Genomic DNA, 18,577 nt, shown 5'->3' on the forward strand with positions numbered 1-18,577 from the left:
TCCGAGCTTGCTCCGAATGGTGCTCTTTGTTCTTCATTGCATCGACTGTCAGTGTCCCATTCAGTCGTCATTCGTCTGCAGAGCAAGTGCAGACCCAAAGGATTTGAACTTCTGCCCGGTCGATGAGCTGCTATCACGCGTATAGATAGCGTCCCCGACGTCGCCGCGAGCATGACGCACTCCGACGGGTACGCGTCTGACCGGGCCCGGGCCCTGTCAGTGTCAGCCTGTGCACCCCAAGCGCATCTCGTCCTCTCCCACCATGGTCCTCACCCTCCACCACCTGAACGCGTCGCGCTCACAGCGCATCCTATGGCTTCTCGTGAGCAGCCTCTCGCGCCCGTGTCGCTGTTTCTGATGCGCGTCACGCGCCACCGCAGGAGGAGCTCGAAGTGCCATACGAGATCAAGAAGTACGAGCGTGAGGCGACGAAGCAGGCGCCCAAGGCCCTCAAAGAGGTCCATCCGATTGGGAAGTCGCCCATCATCACGGACGGGGACATCACCCTTCCTGAGAGCGGCGCCATCGTCGAGTACATCATCAAAAAATACGGCGAGGGGAAGGTGCACACGCCCACTGAGGGCAAGGCCCTGGCGGATGAGCTGTACTGCAAGTCTTCTGTTTCGCGGCGTTTTTGGCGAAGGCGTTGACCCTGGCCCAGACAAGCACTCTGCAGAAGGCTCGCTCATGCCGCCTGTCGTCAACCAGTACATCGGCACACTTGTCCCCGCGCAGACGCCCTTCTTCATCCGTCCGGTCGTGAACATGTTGTTTGACAAGCTCAACGAAATGATCTACAAGCCGGCCATTCAGGCGCAAGTGGCCATCGTACGTTTGTCACACCTCCTCTTCTAATATTGACTGTCTTGTACGACTACACGACTCACTGCGCTCGCAGATTGACGAGCATCTCGGGAAGAATGAGTGGTTTGCTGGCGGCGATGCTCCCACTGCCGCCGACTACATGATGATCTTTCCGCTCGAGGGCTTGCCTCGCTTCGGGCAGTCGACGCCCAACATCGACGCGTATGTCGCGCGCGTCCAGAAGAGGTGAGTCCTTCGTCGTCTTTGGTGTTCGCCACCGTTGTGTTCGTCTACAAGTTGACTAACCACTTTCACCAACCAAAAGGCCTGCCTATCGTCGGGTAAGTTTCTTCGCAACGCCGTCCCATTGAAGGTGGAACTCACGTATCCTTCCAGGCCATCGAGCGTGGTGGTCCCTATCCCTACGACTACCAGTCGGAGGAGAACAAGCAGAAGGCGGCCGCTCTCTGATAAACTACGAGCACATGTCTACATTGTACTATAAACATTGGCAAGGGGCTGGACAAACATTGTAACTGCATGGGTGGAATGTCGTACTAAGAGAGGCAATAGGAACTGTAACCCTGTATAAATGGGACGCAAACTTCACGGATGTCTACCTGGTACTATCCTCTTCACCACATCCGATGTCTTGAATCGAGGACGTCTCTGCGGCACTTTTGATCGAGTCCCCGATGCGACTCGCAGGCTTCAGCCATGGCCTAATTTTGCAGTGAGGCTCCAGGCTCTCGCTTCATGGACTCTTTCTCAATGTCATACAGACTCCCTGACGCTTGGCAATGTCCGCAAATCGAGGGTTTGGGCTGTACAAGGTCGTCTGAGCCTTGTAACAGCTCCGTTTTGTCCTATACTGCAGGCCTAATGGTCTAGTCGTATGATTCTTCCTTCGGGTGTAACAACCAGCGCTTCACGAGCGTGCAGATGGAAGAGGTCCTGGGTTCAATTCCCAGTTAGGCCCATTGACTGCTGTTTAGGTCCTTTTTTGCCTGTTCTTTTCAGGCTCTTTCTTTACGGCGAAGACCCCGTCTCGGGACATGGAACAGTTCCCGACCTGTTGTGTTGCACGGACAGTTCCTACCCTGCTAGACTTCGCGCTCGTACGAAAAGTCGCATACAAGTCCTTGACATGTCTCTCTGTCTACAGTAATGCTCTGATGAATATTGGGCCAGAAGCGCTCACCGTACACGCCGTGCAAGACCGAACGAAGGGGGACGCAACGCTTTCCCAGCAGATGCCGAGCACCTTATGGATATTTTTGCACGACGTTCAAGGTGCTGTGATCGCTCAGAAATAACGCAAGGTACACATTCCTAGGCATACAAGATGTGCACGAAGTTTTCGAGCGATACGGGTCCTAAGAGGCCAGGAAAGCGGAGTGTTGCATTTCTGATACTGTACGCTCTGCCATTCTTGTCGTATACCCCAAGATAGGGTGGTACCGTCAATGAAGGCTCATGATACAGTATATCCTGCTGTCGCGCAGGTCGTCAATTCTTTGGTGAAAGGATGCGTCCTGAAGATCTTAGTAAGAATCTTAGCGCTGGAATTCCGAAGTTGAACTTCCCGCGCACGTGCCCGTGGGAAATAAGGATGCAGTTATGTGATGTAATCAGTGCTTGGGCGCTTATTTCCTGCTCTCACTCGGTCGGACGCACGTCGAAAGTGCGAGCTTCTCCACTCTGCAATAACACCCTCTATGGCTTCCAATGAACCAATTATCACTGCCTCGCAGGAGCGAAATAGCGCAGGTGGCGTTGTTTGTGCGATGTTAGTTTTTACCTCGACTTTGCGACTTCGCGTCCTTTCCCGTAGAATGCCCTCGGTGGCGCTTCGCACGAATACGACAAGGCCTTCTTCTATGTTACATTTCCGATTTTCTGATGCTTACTGTCATACACCGTGTACAAACCTTGACTAACACCTCAGATGCCGCCGTCAGTTCTCGAAGTACACTTGCCCGGTCTGCAATATCCCCTACTGCTCCCTAACGTGCTTTCGGAATGAGGTGCGTTGATCTCTCCACTCTTCTCGCTTCATGCGACGCCTTTTCTGCGCCCTCCTTACTCCCGTCATCACAAATCACCTCCCCTTGATTACTACTAATCGCCTTCCCTTCTGGCGCTAACTCCTCCCCACCCAGTCCCACAACCAATGCTCCGAGGGCTTCTATAAGAAGCAGGTCGCGTCGGACATCCAAGGCCAGCCATCCGCGAGCGCGGAAGAGCGCCGCCGGATGATGGAGGTGCTGAAGCGGTTCGAGGAGGCGGCGAGTGACGGGTTGGGGGAGGATTTGGATGATGAAGATGAGGATGGGAGTGAGGCGGGGGACGAACTGGCGGCAAGGTTAGAGGGGGTGGACTTGGGTGAGTGAGGTGGTCTCGTCTGCTGTTTGGGGGGGAGGGATGTAAGAAAATTGCTGACGACCCAACATAGACTCGATCCCTCCCGATGAGCTTTGGGAATTGCTAACCCCAGAGCAACGCGCGAAATTCATGGAGGCGGTCAACAACCCGGAGAGCGAGCTGGCGCGGTCGTTGCTTGTCAGCGAACAGGTCGCGATACGACCGCCGTGGTGGGAGGCAGACGCATCAAGGAACGAGGGCAAGGCGAGACCGAATAGCGGAGAAGGGCCAGCGAGTATCGAAGGCGGGAGATCCAGTCGACCCTCGTCGATGCGTATACCAGCGCGGATGGTGAAGCCGCTGCCAGTCGGGCAAGTATCGCTGGTGTATAATTTTGTGGCCATATGGTAGGCACGATATTTCACTCGCGTTCAAATCAGGAGTGAAGCTGAAGCCTGACATCATAGCATTGCGTACGCGTATACTGTCCGCCATCTCGCTCTGTCGCGGCTCGGAGACGCTGGTGGCGAGGACGCGGATGAAGCGCGTCGAATCGTACGAGCACTAGTGCCCTTCCTCAGCGACAAGCGCTCGCGGACGGTCTTTTCCGGATTGGAAGAGGCGGTTACGGATGTTTGGTCGAGGATGGACGGGGTATGCGATTTTTTTCTCATGGATGAGGATCGTCGCTCATCGCCGTCCAGAAAACACGATCCGCACCGTTGTTTGCCGCACTACTGAAAGATACAGCTGCGCTCCTCCGACCGTCTCTCGTCGTCGCATCGACAAGTCTTCACGAGGGCGACTTCGCCGTCGAGGAATCGACCGACTCATCGACGCTTCCTCAAGCAACGTCGATCCTCGTCTTATCGGATCTGCTGCAGCTCTTCGAAGACGCCGCGAAATCCACGCCATCCACACCCATCGGTCACAAGCTGCTCTTCTACGCCGCCCACCTGGCCTCGACGCCGACCCAGGTGCTGCAGCTCGTGGCCGGTGAGGCGCGGGCGCGTGCGGCGGCGTTCGAGAGGGAAGCGCAGGAGATCGACGGTAGTGCGAACTTTGGCACGACAATGAAGCCTGCGATTTCCACGCAGCGGACGCCTGTTATAGAGGAGCTATCGTGAGGAGGGGAAGGGCAACAAATGAAGGACGCATGACCGTCGTATTCCAGACATTAACGGCGGCTTGACCTCCTGGAAGGAAGGTTTCGGCGTTCCATTCACGCCTGGATTCAACGACGCCTATACTACCTCGCGCGTCATGGCCCGTGGAGTGTGAACGCTCTGGGGAGGTTGTGGAGAGGAAGCCTTTCTGCGGCGCGGCGAGTAGAATTTGGCGGGCCTTGTAGGATCACATGCACTCAACGTTTACCAGATACTGGTGTCACTGCTGCTGGTGTACCACTGCAACGGGTCTGTCATGCGTTAACCGCCCAGCCGTATCAGGATCCAACGGGTGAGCTCTACGAGAAAGTTCCGGTGGTGCTGGGTGAGCCTGAGGCGCACTTGCCGGTCCCAACCCCTCATTTTGCGAGAAGGGAATCCGCCATCGATGTCTTCGTGCTCAGACGAGCACCTCCAGGAGCCTCGTCCTCCCTTACGTCGGAGCCAAAAGGTCAACATGCAAGTCAGCACCGGGCCGCGCTTGGCCTCGGCTGTAGCGGGTGCCGGATCGGCTTCCCGATCTGGCCATGATGCTGAGGGTGCCGAAAACGAGAACCGCATCGGTCGGGGTCGACCAGTCGCCGTGCGCCCTTTATTCCCCTTCCCCCTTCCGCCCTCTGCCCGACCGACAATCCTGCCTTCCCGCGCCAACAATACGCGTGGGTGCCGTACCTCCTCCCTTGCTTCCTCCGACCATGTCCGAGACGAGCAGTGTATTCTCGTCCGCGAGCGCGATCCCCTCTACCGCCGACGCCGTGGAGGCGGATGAGTGCGGTGTCGTCGCGGTGGCGGACACGCATATGCACCTCAGGATCGCGGCGATCTTCATCATCCTTGTCGGCGCGACTGGTGGTGCCCTCTTCCCTGTACTCGCGAAGCGGTCCAGGTGGCTGAAAGTGCCCACGAGCATGTTCAAGTGCGTGCACACGATCGAGGCGGAGAAAATATGCTGACTTGCCCCTCTCTCTCCTTCCATTGCGTCTTTTAACCCTTTCATACTTTCATACACTCGTCCTCGTCGTCTCTGACGCGTTCGTCATTCACCACCTCCTCGTCGTTCATTTCGTCGCCTTTACTTCCTGGGAATCCCGCCTCCCCTATCCGTAGCTTCGCCAAGTACTTTGGATCCGGAGTTATAGTGCGTCCTATCGTCCTAGTTATTGCCAACATGCGCTGACAATCCCTCGTGCAGATAGCAACTGCTTTCATTCACCTCCTTGCCCCGGGACTTGAAGCCCTCGAGTCCGAATGCCTTTCAGATGCATGGCATGAATATGTGCGTTTGTACTTCCCTCTTGTCTATCCCTCCTTGCTCTTTCTCTTTGCTCCCTTTCCTCGTCTGTTCTTCACCCATCGCTAATCGCGTCCTTCCTCGTCAATGAAACCCTTCTCTACGAATGGTACGTACTAACGCACCTTCCCCCAACAGCCGTACGCATTGGCATTATGCATGGTCAGCATCTTTGGCATCTTTGTCACTGAGCTTCTAGCATTCCGCTGGGGTTCAAGCAAACTCGCGAAGTTGGGCTTGCATCATGGTACGCTTTCACTCCTTTCCCCCTCCCTTCCAGCCCTCTGACCCCTGTTCTCTTCCTCTCAGACGCGCACGGCCATCATGCAGGTTCGCATGCTGCTCACGGCCCCGAGGGTCAGTTGACATCGCCAGAAGAAGATGCGGGGACGCTATCCGAGAAGCCCGAGGGCAAGCGAAGTCTCTCGATAGAAGAGCGGACGCGGAGTCCGTCACTAGACATGTCCTTGGCCGAGGAGGACATCGAGGCTCAGAAGGCGCCGCGACACGGACATGATGAGAAGCATCCGCACGACCATCACCACCACGGCGCAAGCCACGAAGACGGCCAGCATTCCTCGATACCACAAATAATTGGCGTCGCCATCTTGGAGTTCGGTGTCATTCTGCATAGGTGGATCGCTCATTTGGCTTGGTGGGACTGCGTGCTGATTCTATCTTCAGTATACTAATCGGCCTGACGCTCGCCGTTGACGAATCGTTTACGGTGCTTTTCATCGTGCTGACCTTTCACCGTATGTCCCCCTCGCCTTTGCCTGACATCGTCAAGCAAATCCTCACCCCATCCTCCTCAGAAACTTTCGAAGGCCTCGGTATCGGCTCGCGCTTAGCCTACATGAAGCTACCCGCACGATACAACTACATCCCCATCGTCGCTGCGCTCGTCTATGGCTTGACGACGCCGTTGGGTCTGGCGATCGGGCTTGGGGTCCGCACGTCGTGAGTTTCTCTCATGCGCCTTCAGGCAAGCTAGAACTGTTTGACTAAGATGTTCTTCTGCAGATATAACCCCGCGAGCGCCACCGCATCTATCGTGAGCGGCGTGCTCGACTCGGTGAGCTCGGGGATCTTGATTTACACAGGGCTAGTCGAGGTGCGTGTCTCTTGATACTCGCGCGCGCCAAGTTGTTGATGATATCTCCCCATAGCTTCTGGCACACGAGTTCTTGTTTAGCAAGGACATGATGAGCGCGTCGAACGGGCATGTGTTGTACGCGCTCGGGTCGATGTTCCTCGGGTGTGGGGTCATGGCGCTATTGGGGAGATGGGCATGAGGTACATGCCTGCTTTTCCTCAGTGCCATGACTTGCAGCAGCGGCGAGAATCACTCGCTGGTTCCTGCATCCCGCTTGACTGACGCTTAGCGTCACGGCGGCGCGTCCAGGTGCAGGGTGTTTCTCCGGATAGCATCCTCGCAGTCAACCTCCATTGCACAGTCTATTGGAATACTCTGCACACAGACTATGACTTATTCGCGCTCTTGAATACTTCAACAATGTACAATTAGCACGCAACGAACGTACTACCTAGTCAAAAGTATAGCCCTACCGTAGCGTAGCTGTAGCGATAGTAATGCGCGTAAACGCGCTCTCGGCTTCTCTGCGTCTGTACAGGCAATACTTGTGTGTGAGTCTCGCCCGGAAGACAGCAGAGGCTGCCCAATCGAACTTTGAATTTTGAAGAGACACCACCTCGAGAGTTGTTGGTCCCCTCCGGAACGCGGTCCTGCTGCCGTGCGGAGCGCTTACTCGGCAGCATTCACCGATCGCTCCGGCGTCGGTCAGCGCTTGCTCAGCAACCTTGCCCTTCTACCACCTTCTCGACGCGCCAAACCTGCCTCTCACCTCCCCCCATCATGGCACCCGCCCCCGAATCACAGCAGTCGACCAGCCAGGCGCAGAATCAGCCCCTGCCCCCGGGCATGATCCTGGGTCCGGACGGCAAGCCCTGCAAGATCTGCACGGCGTTCCGCGACTGGAAACCCCCCAAGACCGCGGCGCAGGCGAAGCCCGCGACGTCTGACTCCGCTTCCTCTTCATCCTCTGGCACCTCATCCGCTGCCGCAGCCGCAGTAGCAAGCCTCGCTGTTGCCGCCGCGGCGCGCCGCGACTGCCCGCCCGACGTCGAGGTCCTCGGCCGCGCGACGTGGACGTTCCTGCACACTACCGCCGCGTATTACCCCGAGCGCCCCACCGCGCGGCAGCGCGCGCACATGCTCTCGCTCATCCACTCGCTGCCGGTCTTGTACCCCTGCTCGCACTGCGCGGGGGACTTCGACGAGGACGTGAAGGTGAACCCGCCGGATGTGAGCACGAGGGTGGCGCTGAGCCGGTGGCTGTGCGAGCGGCATAATGCGGTGAATGAGAAGCTAGGGCGGGCGAAGTTTGACTGCTCGATTCAGAGCACGGATGCGAGGTGGAAGGATGGGCCGGCGGATGGAAGTTGTGATTAGGGGAGGGGAGAGGTGTGTGGTGTTTTACTTGGTTATGGAAAGGATGCTGATACCTCTTTGTTGCTCGTCCAGGTTCATGATCATTACTACACTTCCAGTGCATACGGACAATGCACATATATCACCACTTACAGCGCTTTGCGCTATTCTGCGGAATCGCCGCAACGAACTGCGGCGTGTCATGCTTGGCTTCAGCTTCCCGGCAGCTGCCGTCGGGCGCTGACCCTTGGCCGATTTCATGCTTTCCTCGGCCGACGTGCGTCCAGGCGAGTGCATACACAACTCCTGTGGCCTCTCAGAGCAGCTCAGGGAGGAAATAGGCCGGGGAAAGGCCAATGAGCGTGGAATCGACTGAGCTGGCCTGGGCTAGGTATCGGTCCGAGAGCCGCGCATGTGTGCTCGGAAGTCACCGAGAGACAGCGTGATGTGGGGGCTTCCAGCTCGCATTGCTCTTCCCCGGAATTGCTGCCTCCAGCTTCAAGCTAAGCAAGCAAGTCAGAGCCACAATCCGATATATATGTGCTTACTAGGTTGTAGTAAACGGAAAGAAAGGGCACAGCGCTTCATCCAGGTCCACAACGGAAAACGCCGGGAGGCCGGAACCAAACATGTCACGCCGCAGTTCGCTGCGAGCGATTCCGCAAAATAGCGCAAAGCGCTGTAAATACTGCTTTCGCCCGACGTCCGATGCAACCTCTGGCCGAGACGTCGGACATTCAGAATCAGATAACAAGCTCAGAGATTATGACATCGTGCAATGCGCGAACCGTACAGCCATGACAGCGCCTCGTTCACGCCCCCTCCGATCATCCTCACTCGATTGTCCCAAAGCGGAACAATAGCTGCTAGTGATAGCAGGCTGTCTTGCGAGCTCAAGTCATGCAAGGCCAGCTTTCTCATTGCTCCCCATTCTGTTTAAGATGATATTTCTTGCCCTTTGCGCTTTTGCGAAAACCGTAGGCAGACTCACCCGAGAGTCCGGCCAGCTCTTCCAAACATTGCGCTCTCCAGGCTGTACTTCCTATTGCATTGTGGGAGATCTCCGCCTCACGATCCTGAGGGCCTAGCTTGTAAGTTATACTTGCTCAGCCTTGTGGCTGTTCGTAAGACTAGACGCTCGCGACGAAACCTCGGTGGAAGACGCGGGGTTTTCAAGGCAAACAAGGAAGGGTAGAGCACCAGCCTCTACATACGTGTCACTCTTGCAAGTTCAGTAGTTGCACGACCAGTCCCTCATATTTCTGCCAGCGGCACAGATCAGTCAAGTGTACAGTAGTCCAGAACAAGAACAAAATGCCAAGCCCGAGTGGATACACGTGAGGGAATGATACAGACCGGGGTGAGCGCGCCGCCCCACATCACATCTCTTCCTCCCCCGTCACGACGATGGAGGTCCTCCCGACATACCGGCGGACCACCCAGCGCGCGCAGAAGCTTTTCGGGCGCTTCCCTCTGCGCTGGGCGCCGTGGGCCGCGGGCGTCCTAGCGCTCTTTTGGCTCATTGGCCACGCCTTCCATCCGCCGCCACCTCCGCCGCGCGATTTCCCCGACTGGCACTACGATCCTGAGCCGTTCTTCTCCCCCGCGCAGCATCCGCCGGGCGAGGAGGGGGTTGCGACCCCGGAGGACTGGGCAGCGCGCGCGGCGCTAGTGAAGGGGGCGTTCGTGCACGCGTACCAGAGCTATAACTCGAACGCGTATATGCATGATGAGGTGAAGCCGGTGTCGGGGGGACGTGTTAACAAGTGCGTGTTATGCGTTGAGTAGTAGATGGTTGAACTGATTAGATTACCCAGCTTCAACGGATGGTCTGTTACCGTCTTCGACTCGCTGGATACCATGTTGATCATGGGTCTGGACGAGATGTTCGACGATGCTCTGAGTGTAGTCGCTCGCACCAGCTTCTATCAGGACTCTGTGCGCCTCACATTCCACATCATGTCCTTTGCTATGCTAACATCCATCTCAGAATAATTACGCGCCATTCTTTGAGACCGTCATTCGCTACCTCGGGGGCCTGCTGTCAGCTTATGCCATCTCCCGCGAACCCATACTGCTTGCACGAGCAGACGACCTCGGCGCAGCTCTCCTTCCTGCCATGGACACTCCCAGTGGGCTCCCGATTTACGCAGTCAATACGCAATCGTAGGTGGAGTGCCGGTCAGGCGAGCGCTCGCCGCTGAAACCTGTCGCAGGGGCAAGGGAAGGATGGGATGGACTGGAACGGTTCTGTGGGCCGAAGCGCTAAGCTGTCAGATGGAATAGTGAGTCTTGTCGCTATTGCGACGAGAGCGCGCCTGACGATCCTGCCAGCAAGTATCTCGCTCACTTGACTGGCCGGCCGCAATACTACCACAAGGTATAGCATTCGCTGACAAGCGGAGATCGTACTCACCCTTCCCAGGTCGAGAAGATCATGGATATCATGCACAAGGCCAACGTCACCGACGACCTCTTTTCCACCCAATGGGACATGAAGACCGCCGCACCCAAGTCAGGGTACTTCTCCGTCGGCGCCTTCGCCGACAGCGCCCACGAGTACCTCCTCAAGCAATGGCTCCTCACCGGCCAGTCCGAGCCCAAAGCCCGCGACCTCTACCTCCGCTCCATGCGCGCCATCTTCGAGCACGTCACCTTCGTCTCCCCCAAGCGCGAGATGCTCTACGTGACGGACATCCGCGCGGGCAAGCTCACGCACACCTTCGAGCACCTCACGTGCTTCTTCGCGGGCCTGCTCGCACTCGGCGCGCACACGCTCGAGATGCCCGCGCATGAGCGGCAGCTGCACCGTTGGGCCGCGGAGGGTCTCGCGTCGACGTGCTGGATGACCTATGCGGACTCGTATACTGGGTTGGGGCCAGATGTGATGAGCATGGACCACTTTGACCCTCCGGAGAAGGGCAAGTGGTTGGATAAGGTGAAGGTGTGGGAGGAGCAGGGGCGGCCGACGGAGAAGCCGCCGGGCGTTGTGCCCAAGAAGTGGGAGGAGCCGAAGTTCAAGGATTATAGGTCGTCGGTCGACTCTTATTTGTTGCGCCCGGAGACGGTCGAGAGCTTCTACCTGCTTTGGCGCACGACGGGCGATCCGATGTGGCGTGAACGAGGGTGGACTGTGTTCCAGTCCATTGAGAGGTTCTGCAAGGCCAAGTAAGTCACAAATCATGGTGATATAGACCCTCATCCTGATCTTTGCTCATAGATACGGCTACGCGAGCATCACTAAGGTCGATGCCAAGTCGCCCACGCTTAAGGACGAGCAACCCAGTTACTTCCTTGCGGAGACGTATGTTACCCTCACTCATACGTTTACTATTGACATTGATTAACCCTTTGTCTTCGCAGGCTGAAGTATCTCTACCTGCTCTTCACCGACGCCGAGCTAGTGCCGCTCAACAAGTGGGTCTTCAACACTGAGGGGCACCCGCTTCCCATATACGAGTGGCGCCAATGGGAGAAGGACGAGTACCGGATACCTACGCCACATCGCCCCAACCCACCGTTGGGCGAGGAGGCTGCCGACTCGCCGCGGACGACAGGAGAGGAACCTTAATATGCTGACCGCGGAAGGTGATATGGATAACCGTGAGTACTGTGAACTTCATCGGGGGCGATTAGCTGACTGATGATGTAGGACTGACCTATTTATCCTCATGTAGCATACGTACGCTGCAATATACCTGCAGTCAATCAGGACAGGGCGGTGTGTCATGAACAGGACGGCTCAGCGATGACAGTGCGGCCCTTCGCGAATCATCCTCCATGTCAAGACGTGGGAGGCGGGCGCTCAATGTGCCCACGGTCAATGAAACCTTCGCCCTCGGGATTGCGCTCGGTGCGTTTGGTGTCTCCGAGCCCGCCAATGGCGGCTGTCGGCCTGCGTCGCGCCCCGTGTCCAGCCGCCTTCTTCGGGTGATAGTGAGCGATGCTTGGTATTGGCCAGGGGCGGGCCGACAGTGATAGGGCGGGGCGTCAGGGATAGGGTAGGAGCGTCAGGGATAGGGCAGGGCGGCCATTACAAGGCGGGTGATGCGCGGCTCAAAATTGTACTGACCGACTATTTCTCACCGTACCTTGAACATCGGCGACGTATGCACGGCTATGCAGAGTAAGGGGTGGCCGTGTGGGTAGGGCAGCCGATATGCATGTCGTGGGAAGAGAGTCGGGGATAGATGCGCGCAAGGTTCGCGGAAGAGGTTGGCGAGGCGAGTCCTGGCCTTGCGCTATGTCTGGCGAGAGGTATAAAGGACGCTGTCACCCAGGTATTATTCCCAACCCACCCTCACGCCCAACAACTTCTCCTCCCGCTTACACTTTCAAACAATGATTGCACTTCCATGTCTTGCTATTCTGTTGGCTTGGGCAACGTCAGCGGTACGTCGTGACATGTCTCCCGTTGTCGCCGCCAACTGATTTCACTTAGGTGCTTGCCACTCCCGCGCCACGGCAGACCGCTTGCGCTACGTTGGACTACAGCGACAAGTTCACCCTGAATGCCGTCTATGTTGATGGATCTGGCTCTGTTCCCCTCAAATTCGTCGACAGCGGCACCGTACCGCATGTCGGTTGGGCGCTTCTGACGGTTGCTCCACTGGTGCCTTCCGTCGTCCTATTCCCCTGACCCTTATTCTAGGCTTGCCCCTCCTGCAAGAGCAGCTTCGCATACTCGACCCTCGCGGCAGGCGTGTGGCATCCGTACGCCAGCGAGTATCAGAAGCCGGTGTCCTGGCCGCTGGTCGCGGGCGAGTCGCCATCCTTCATCTCTGAGTACCCGTATCCGACTGGCTGGGCAGGATATTGCGTCACGGTATGCTTGGTCCAGCAATTTATCTGCCCTTCGCTGATGATCTGCCTAGGACGATGGACTCCTCGGAGTGGACAAAGACGCTGGTCAATGGAGCCTGTGCACGAACTCGACATCCAATCGTCTCGACGTCGTGTACAGCCCGGTAGAGACGCATGCGCACTATGTCGCCCAGGATTGTACTGCTGTGACGATCCAACTCGTCGACGTGTAGGAATGTGTCGCCCTTGTCTCTGATCATCCTGTATGGCATCTTCAGACGTACTGACCAGTCGAGCCGATGTGCGATTGTTCGGAGTGACATCACTGCGAATACGCGCATGCAACCCTTTCCTGTTCTTCCTCGTCCTATACCTCGGGACTTTTCTCAGGATGACCAAGTTCTGACATAGCATACTCAGCCGTTATATAAGCAGCACCAGAGTGGGTTCACATAAATATAATGTAGAGCTTGACATTGGCTAAACTTCCCGAGATCTACCAGAGCCACCTCCCGCCCGAACCACCATGGCTATCACTCAGAATATTCCGGAGACTCAGACCGCCGTGCTTGTTGGCCCCCAGGAGCGCAAGCTTGCCGATATTCCTGTTGGCCAGCCTGGCAGCGACGAGGTCCTCATCAAGAATGTCGCTGTCGCGTCTAACCCGAAGGACTGGAAGGGCCCGAAGTGGTTCTACGGTGAGAACGAGGCCTACGTCGAGGGCAACGACGTAGCAGGGATCATCGTCGCTGTGGGACAGGGCGTTTCTGAATATAAGGTTGGAGACCGCGTTGTAGCGTTCACGAAGATACGGTCGAGGGACAACAAGGTGCGTCTGAGAGATTGGCAAGGACTCAAGCGCGGCTCACGTAGAATTGTGAAGTATGGCGCATACCAGCAGTACACCGTTGCTCCTGCAAGCATCACCTTCCCAATTCCCGACAACACAACGTTCGAGGAGGCAGCAACACTTCCGCTCGCTGCCATGACCGCTGCCATCGGGCTTTTCGTACGCCTGGGCATTCCCGCGCCAGAGACTCCAGAAGCAGGTTTGTGGCTTCAGTGCCCTTGGCTACCTGCCTTCGTTCTGTGACATTTCCTCTCTACGTTATCTGACTGCTGTTTCGAGCCTCAAACGCTGGCAAGGCCATCATCATCAACGGCGCTGCATCGTCTGTCGGGGCATTTGCTGTACAACTGGCCAAGCGTGCTGGACTATATGTTGTTGGGACTGCCGGCTCGTCGAAGCAATACGCTAAAGAGCTGGGCGCGGACGTTGTCATTGACTACCGTGAGCATGAGGGAGATGCTATAGTAAGCCGAGACATCTAGCGATGCGACTTCGACCTGAACGATCCCTGCAGATAGACGCTGTGATTGCCGCGCTTGGCGATAGGCCCACACTTTGGGCGTACGATGCTGTCTCTGAGCACGGCTCCGCACTTATGCTCGCCCGTACGCTCGCCAAAGTCTCCAAATCCGGCAAGGTTACAACAGTATTGCCCATACCCGATGAAGAGCCGGCACAGTTTCCCGCTGGCATTGCCTACGAGTTGACGAGGGTTGCAACGGCGCATGCTGATGATGCGAAGTGTACGCTCTATGCCTCGGATCTCGGTCTCCTGGCTGACGCCCATGAATTAGTTGCCGCAGAATACTATCGCAAGTTCTCGCACTGGCTGGCGGACGGGTCGTTCAAGCCCAATCGGCCGAAGGTCCTGCCCGAGGGGCTTCGCAGTGTGGCACAAGGGCTTGAATTACTTGAGACGGGCAAAGTCCATGCGGAGAAGCTTGTCTATCGCATCGCAGATACGCCTGGATTGCAGGTGTGAGAAGGAAAGATGGGATATCTGCACCATGCACTACGATGTAGGAATGCGCTCGGTATTCACGTGGTTGATAGAGTGATCAAGTCGTCAATCGCAAAGGAAGCTGCCGCTGCTAAGTAGGATCTTCATTTTTCTTCTCATCCAAACGCTACGAACTCAGAATAGTCTGCAACTACTTACAGCTCGTGTCGATACGTTCGGCCCGGGTCTGTTCTGAGTCTGCGACGTTGCCTCCAAGCATTGTTGTCTCTGAAAATTTGCAGTTTTCGGTCCTTTCCTGCGAGACAACGCTTGGATATGATTAAGCTGGATTTGCCACCGTCATCCGTATGGAGATGCGGTCGCCGGTCTGCTGCTCGATTAGGCAACACATTCGGAGATCTCCGTTTGTTTCTCAAGGCTTTGCCTTGAATTCATCCACCATCCCTATTCGCGGTCGCGCAGACAAAGTAACTCTTTCCGTTCTTCTCAGCCATAATTGCTTGCACAAGGTCCTCCTCTTGAACTCCCCCTGGCTCACTTTACTGTCCGTCAAGTTCCTGGTAACGCCCCCGGAAGTTGCTATCGGGAGTTCCCACTCGAGCTTCTTCATGCTCTTCCAGGCGCCTCCGCGCCCATTTGCGGGCTGGCTGCGGACAGACGTATTCATCAAGCGGCCTCTCCTCTTCCAGGTGGAAGTCTCACCGCCTGGAAGCGACCCTCATCATGCGCGAATGCTTTCCTCGTCGTCCATATGGCACCGATCGCGCCTTGGCTAAGGCACCATCAACCTCCCCCGCCATCGAGGCCAGAAAATCCCTTTCTCGGTCCCTTTTTCCCATGACTGACTGCGGAATGCGCATCTATCCACCGCGAACCTCGACGACGGTGTTCATCACCGGCGCGCCCGACACCGCCATAGAAGAATGCCGACGCGCATGAACTGTCGGGTTGTCGCGACGGGTGGTTGTGGAGACTCGAGCGTCCAGAGTATAAGAAGGTGGCGACGGGCGCGCGGTGGGCTCATTCATCTCACTTCCCTGTCCTTATAGAGTCGGCATCGGATTCGTTCTCTTCCCAGCACATACACGACTTGCTCACCTTCACCTTATTATTGATTCGTGCATTTCCGCCGTCATGAAGTTCTTCGGTCTTTTCCTCGCTTATGCACTCCCGGCTCTGGGCGCCCTCCTCACGCACCGCGATGTGAGCAGGAATCTTGCGCTACGCAAATTCGCATTGCCATTGAAGTGAGTGACTTCGTTGAAGGGCGTCGAGTCTCCTCCACTGACTGTCTGATGTAGCACCCTTGCTGCTGCAAGCGCCAACCACTCCACCAATGGCACAGCGAAGGTGGAGAGCGGCAGCAACGGCACTCAGATCACGCTTCCCGGCAACGACACCGCGGCCACGAACGGCACCGCACGAGGCATCATGCTCATCCCCAGCACGAGATTCCTGGGTTCTTCGAGCCACAATGACGGTCACGACATCTTCGCGAACGGTACCATCCCTGTCTTCCTCAGCGGTACCACGCCCGCCAACGGCACGAACGGGACGTTCCTCCTCGTTCCCAGCACGACCTTCCTTGATGTCGCGCACGTCACGAATCGCACTGGGATCCCCGCCAACAGCACCGTGCCCGTCTACCTGAACGGCACGGCGCACGCGAACGGTACCGAGATCACGTTCCCTGGAAGTGGGTCGACGACATATAATGGCACGGTTATGTTCGTCCCCGCATCGTCCTTCTTCGGCGCCTCCCATCGCACGAATGGTACCAAGATCCCAGTGAACGGCACCGTACCCATCTTCTTCAACGGCACGACGCCTGCGAACGGTACCCATGCGACGCCGAAGGCTGCCATCACCAGGGCGAAGTTCTTCCAGCTATACTGAAGCTGTGTGGTCTCGTTGACCTCGACATGCTTGGTATAGTGGACGCGGCTGCCTGAGGCTGCTTCTGCCTTGCGAAGCGGAGAGTGGAAGAAATAGACTGGACTTTGCACGGCGCTAGGCGCTCACGAATTACTGCATTCCTTACTTCTTTGGACTCCGCCAATTTGGTACATGTATATAGTGGCTCTGTACGGTATACTTGCTCCCATGTACCGAGTAGATGGGGCCCTGCCTGGCATTAACCGTGGAATGTACATAGATGAGCTTGGAGGTTCCTTTGCCAGATAAAACCTTCCGAGGTCAGTCTCACAATCGCACGACTTTTCTCGTGCTCTTACGCTCTCGAAGGGTGACTGTGATCCTCAAGTCAGAGCTTCCAGACCTTGGAATGATTGAACTACCACTGGCTGATGGGAGACTCCCGCAATCACGTGCAAGCATATCCCCGAAAGACAACAAAAGGATCAATTGATCCGCGGTTCGGAATAACCGTCAACGTCATCCTTCCCAGACCTTCAACCGAGATGACAGAACGTCAGAGATCCTCGAAGCTTCCTTGCTTACTTATGTCGCCGAATATATATTCGTGGGTGTATCTGAACCTCCTCAATCTGCTTTTTCCTTCTCACCACCACCATGACCACCATCCACAAAGACATCCCCGAGACGCAAATCGCCGCGCTCCTTGGCCCCAACGAGCGGTCGCTGACGACCATCCCCGTGGGCAAGCCTGGGCCTAACGAGGTACTGATTGAGAATGTCGCGGTGGCGGCAAATCCGAAGGACTGGAAGGCGGCGGAGATGATGTACGCCCCGGGCGAGAAGTTCGTGGAGGGCAATGATGTGGCGGGCACGATAGTCGCAGTCGGAGAGGGCGTGTCTGAGTACAAAGTCGGCTCGCGCGTCGCCGCGTTTTCGAAGATGGGTACAAAGGATAACAAGGCAAGTCAGTTACGACCAGAAACTGCGAGGCACCTTACTGACCGAACGTGTAGTACGGTGCCTACCAGCAATACACGGTAGCGCCGGCGAGCACGACATTCCCCATCCCTAACATCACGCCTTACGAAGAGGCAGCCACGCTGCCGCTTGCGGTGATGACCGCCGCCATTGCATTCTTCGTGCGCCTTGGTATCCCTGCGCCCGATACCGCGGCAGCTGGTGCGTCTGATATGACGTGCATGTTGCTAATGAAGACTGACAAGGACATATTCGCAGCAACCAACCTTCGCAAGGCCGTCATCATCTACGGAGCATCGACCTCGGTCGGCGCATATGCGGTTCAGCTGGCCAAGAAAGCTGGCCTTTTCGTGGTCGGGATTGCTGGCGCATCGAAGGACTATGCGAAGGAACTTGGTGCGGACGTGGTTGTCGATTACAGCGAATACCAGGGCGAACAGCTCGTTAATACTTCTCTCACCCCTCACCGAGTGAGCTCTAACCTCCTGGACAGATCGACGCGCTTGTCTCCGCCGTCGCCGACCACCCTACGCCCTGGGCGTTAGACGCCATTCAGGGAGACGACAGCGCGCTCATCCTCGCCCGCGCCCTCGCCAAGATTCGCCAGAGCGACGACGTTCCGGCGCACGTCGCTACCGTCTTCCCCGTCCTTCCAGAGGCGCAGCGCAGTCTCTTCCCGTCGAACGTGACGTGCGCGGAGACATATGTGGGCACCGCGTACGGAGAGGATGAGCAGTGTAAGTAGCTCGTGACTCATTTCGTCTCGCGAGGCGAAAGTGTGGACGATGCTGACGTCGTCTCGCAGTCGCTGCCACCTTCTATCGCAAGATCTCCCACTGGCTCTCCGAGGGATCCTTTAAGTGCAATAGGCCCAAGATTATGCCAGGCGGACTCGCGGACGTCTTCAAGGGCATTGACCTGCTTAAGAACGGAGAGGTTCACGGCGAGAAGCTCGTGTATCGCATTGCGGATACGCCAGGAATCAAGGCGTAACTTGGCCGTCTTGGGACTTGCTTGCAAGGAGCAGCCC

At 56.8% G+C, this 18,577-nt stretch overlaps 9 protein-coding genes and 1 non-coding gene across 10 annotated transcripts; all 10 read left to right on the forward strand.

The window, feature by feature from the left end:
* The first annotated feature begins 39 nt into the window (after positions 1–39).
* On the forward strand, positions 40–1,438 carry SCHCODRAFT_02618872 (thioredoxin-like protein). Its single transcript, XM_003032718.2, has 6 exons — positions 40–322; positions 381–609; positions 662–828; positions 899–1,050; positions 1,130–1,145; positions 1,201–1,438. Exons 1-6 carry the CDS (start codon positions 263–265, stop codon positions 1,273–1,275), a joined length of 699 nt encoding a protein of 232 aa, XP_003032764.1. The 5' UTR covers positions 40–262; the 3' UTR covers positions 1,276–1,438.
* Positions 1,439–1,680: 242 nt separating this feature from the next.
* Positions 1,681–1,783, forward strand: SCHCODRAFT_t66. Its single transcript has one exon. It is a non-coding gene; the product is annotated as a tRNA-Pro (tRNA).
* Positions 1,784–2,861: 1,078 nt separating this feature from the next.
* On the forward strand, positions 2,862–4,295 carry SCHCODRAFT_01087873 (uncharacterized protein; the record flags this gene model as incomplete). The annotated part of the gene is made up of 5 exons (XM_003032719.2): positions 2,862–2,894; positions 2,967–3,189; positions 3,260–3,575; positions 3,636–3,822; positions 3,873–4,295. 5 exons carry the CDS (start codon positions 2,862–2,864, stop codon positions 4,293–4,295), a joined length of 1,182 nt encoding a protein of 393 aa, XP_003032765.1.
* A 687-nt stretch (positions 4,296–4,982) lies between these two features.
* On the forward strand, positions 4,983–7,289 carry SCHCODRAFT_02618885 (ZIP zinc/iron transport family). The gene is made up of 9 exons (XM_050344905.1): positions 4,983–5,250; positions 5,442–5,472; positions 5,527–5,610; positions 5,764–5,872; positions 5,935–6,259; positions 6,310–6,380; positions 6,441–6,585; positions 6,649–6,739; positions 6,795–7,289. The coding sequence occupies exons 1-9, from the start codon at positions 5,030–5,032 to the stop codon at positions 6,918–6,920; spliced, it is 1,203 nt and encodes a 400-aa protein (XP_050201143.1). The 5' UTR covers positions 4,983–5,029; the 3' UTR covers positions 6,921–7,289.
* A 165-nt stretch (positions 7,290–7,454) lies between these two features.
* SCHCODRAFT_02618891 (uncharacterized protein) lies at positions 7,455–8,359 on the forward strand. Its single transcript, XM_003032721.2, has 2 exons — positions 7,455–8,110; positions 8,171–8,359. Exon 1 carries the CDS (start codon positions 7,502–7,504, stop codon positions 8,096–8,098), a length of 597 nt encoding a protein of 198 aa, XP_003032767.1. The 5' UTR covers positions 7,455–7,501; the 3' UTR covers positions 8,099–8,110; positions 8,171–8,359.
* A 1,109-nt stretch (positions 8,360–9,468) lies between these two features.
* Positions 9,469–11,791, forward strand: SCHCODRAFT_02618895 (glycoside hydrolase family 47 protein). Its single transcript, XM_003032722.2, has 9 exons — positions 9,469–9,843; positions 9,895–10,015; positions 10,068–10,243; positions 10,294–10,362; positions 10,412–10,457; positions 10,503–11,245; positions 11,298–11,381; positions 11,441–11,680; positions 11,730–11,791. Exons 1-8 carry the CDS (start codon positions 9,485–9,487, stop codon positions 11,646–11,648), a joined length of 1,806 nt encoding a protein of 601 aa, XP_003032768.1. The 5' UTR covers positions 9,469–9,484; the 3' UTR covers positions 11,649–11,680; positions 11,730–11,791.
* A 511-nt stretch (positions 11,792–12,302) lies between these two features.
* On the forward strand, positions 12,303–13,398 carry SCHCODRAFT_02618900 (uncharacterized protein). Its single transcript, XM_003032723.2, has 4 exons — positions 12,303–12,469; positions 12,519–12,677; positions 12,729–12,902; positions 12,952–13,398. Exons 1-4 carry the CDS (start codon positions 12,419–12,421, stop codon positions 13,111–13,113), a joined length of 546 nt encoding a protein of 181 aa, XP_003032769.1. The 5' UTR covers positions 12,303–12,418; the 3' UTR covers positions 13,114–13,398.
* Positions 13,235–14,871, forward strand: SCHCODRAFT_02618904 (GroES-like protein). Its single transcript, XM_050344906.1, has 6 exons — positions 13,235–13,322; positions 13,384–13,709; positions 13,764–13,929; positions 14,010–14,194; positions 14,245–14,473; positions 14,525–14,871. Exons 2-6 carry the CDS (start codon positions 13,407–13,409, stop codon positions 14,710–14,712), a joined length of 1,071 nt encoding a protein of 356 aa, XP_050201144.1. The 5' UTR covers positions 13,235–13,322; positions 13,384–13,406; the 3' UTR covers positions 14,713–14,871.
* A 954-nt stretch (positions 14,872–15,825) lies between these two features.
* SCHCODRAFT_02494509 (uncharacterized protein) lies at positions 15,826–16,587 on the forward strand (the record flags this gene model as incomplete). The annotated part of the gene is made up of 2 exons (XM_003032725.1): positions 15,826–15,938; positions 15,993–16,587. 2 exons carry the CDS (start codon positions 15,826–15,828, stop codon positions 16,585–16,587), a joined length of 708 nt encoding a protein of 235 aa, XP_003032771.1.
* A 636-nt stretch (positions 16,588–17,223) lies between these two features.
* SCHCODRAFT_02572586 (GroES-like protein) lies at positions 17,224–18,540 on the forward strand (the record flags this gene model as incomplete). Its single annotated transcript, XM_003032726.2, has 5 exons — positions 17,224–17,478; positions 17,583–17,748; positions 17,806–17,990; positions 18,041–18,284; positions 18,353–18,540. 5 exons carry the CDS (start codon positions 17,224–17,226, stop codon positions 18,538–18,540), a joined length of 1,038 nt encoding a protein of 345 aa, XP_003032772.1.
* Between the last annotated feature and the right edge of the window lie 37 nt (positions 18,541–18,577).

Source organism: Schizophyllum commune (genome assembly GCF_000143185.2).
Source record: "Schizophyllum commune H4-8 unplaced genomic scaffold SCHCOscaffold_4, whole genome shotgun sequence".
Lineage (NCBI taxonomy): Eukaryota > Fungi > Basidiomycota > Agaricomycetes > Agaricales > Schizophyllaceae > Schizophyllum > Schizophyllum commune.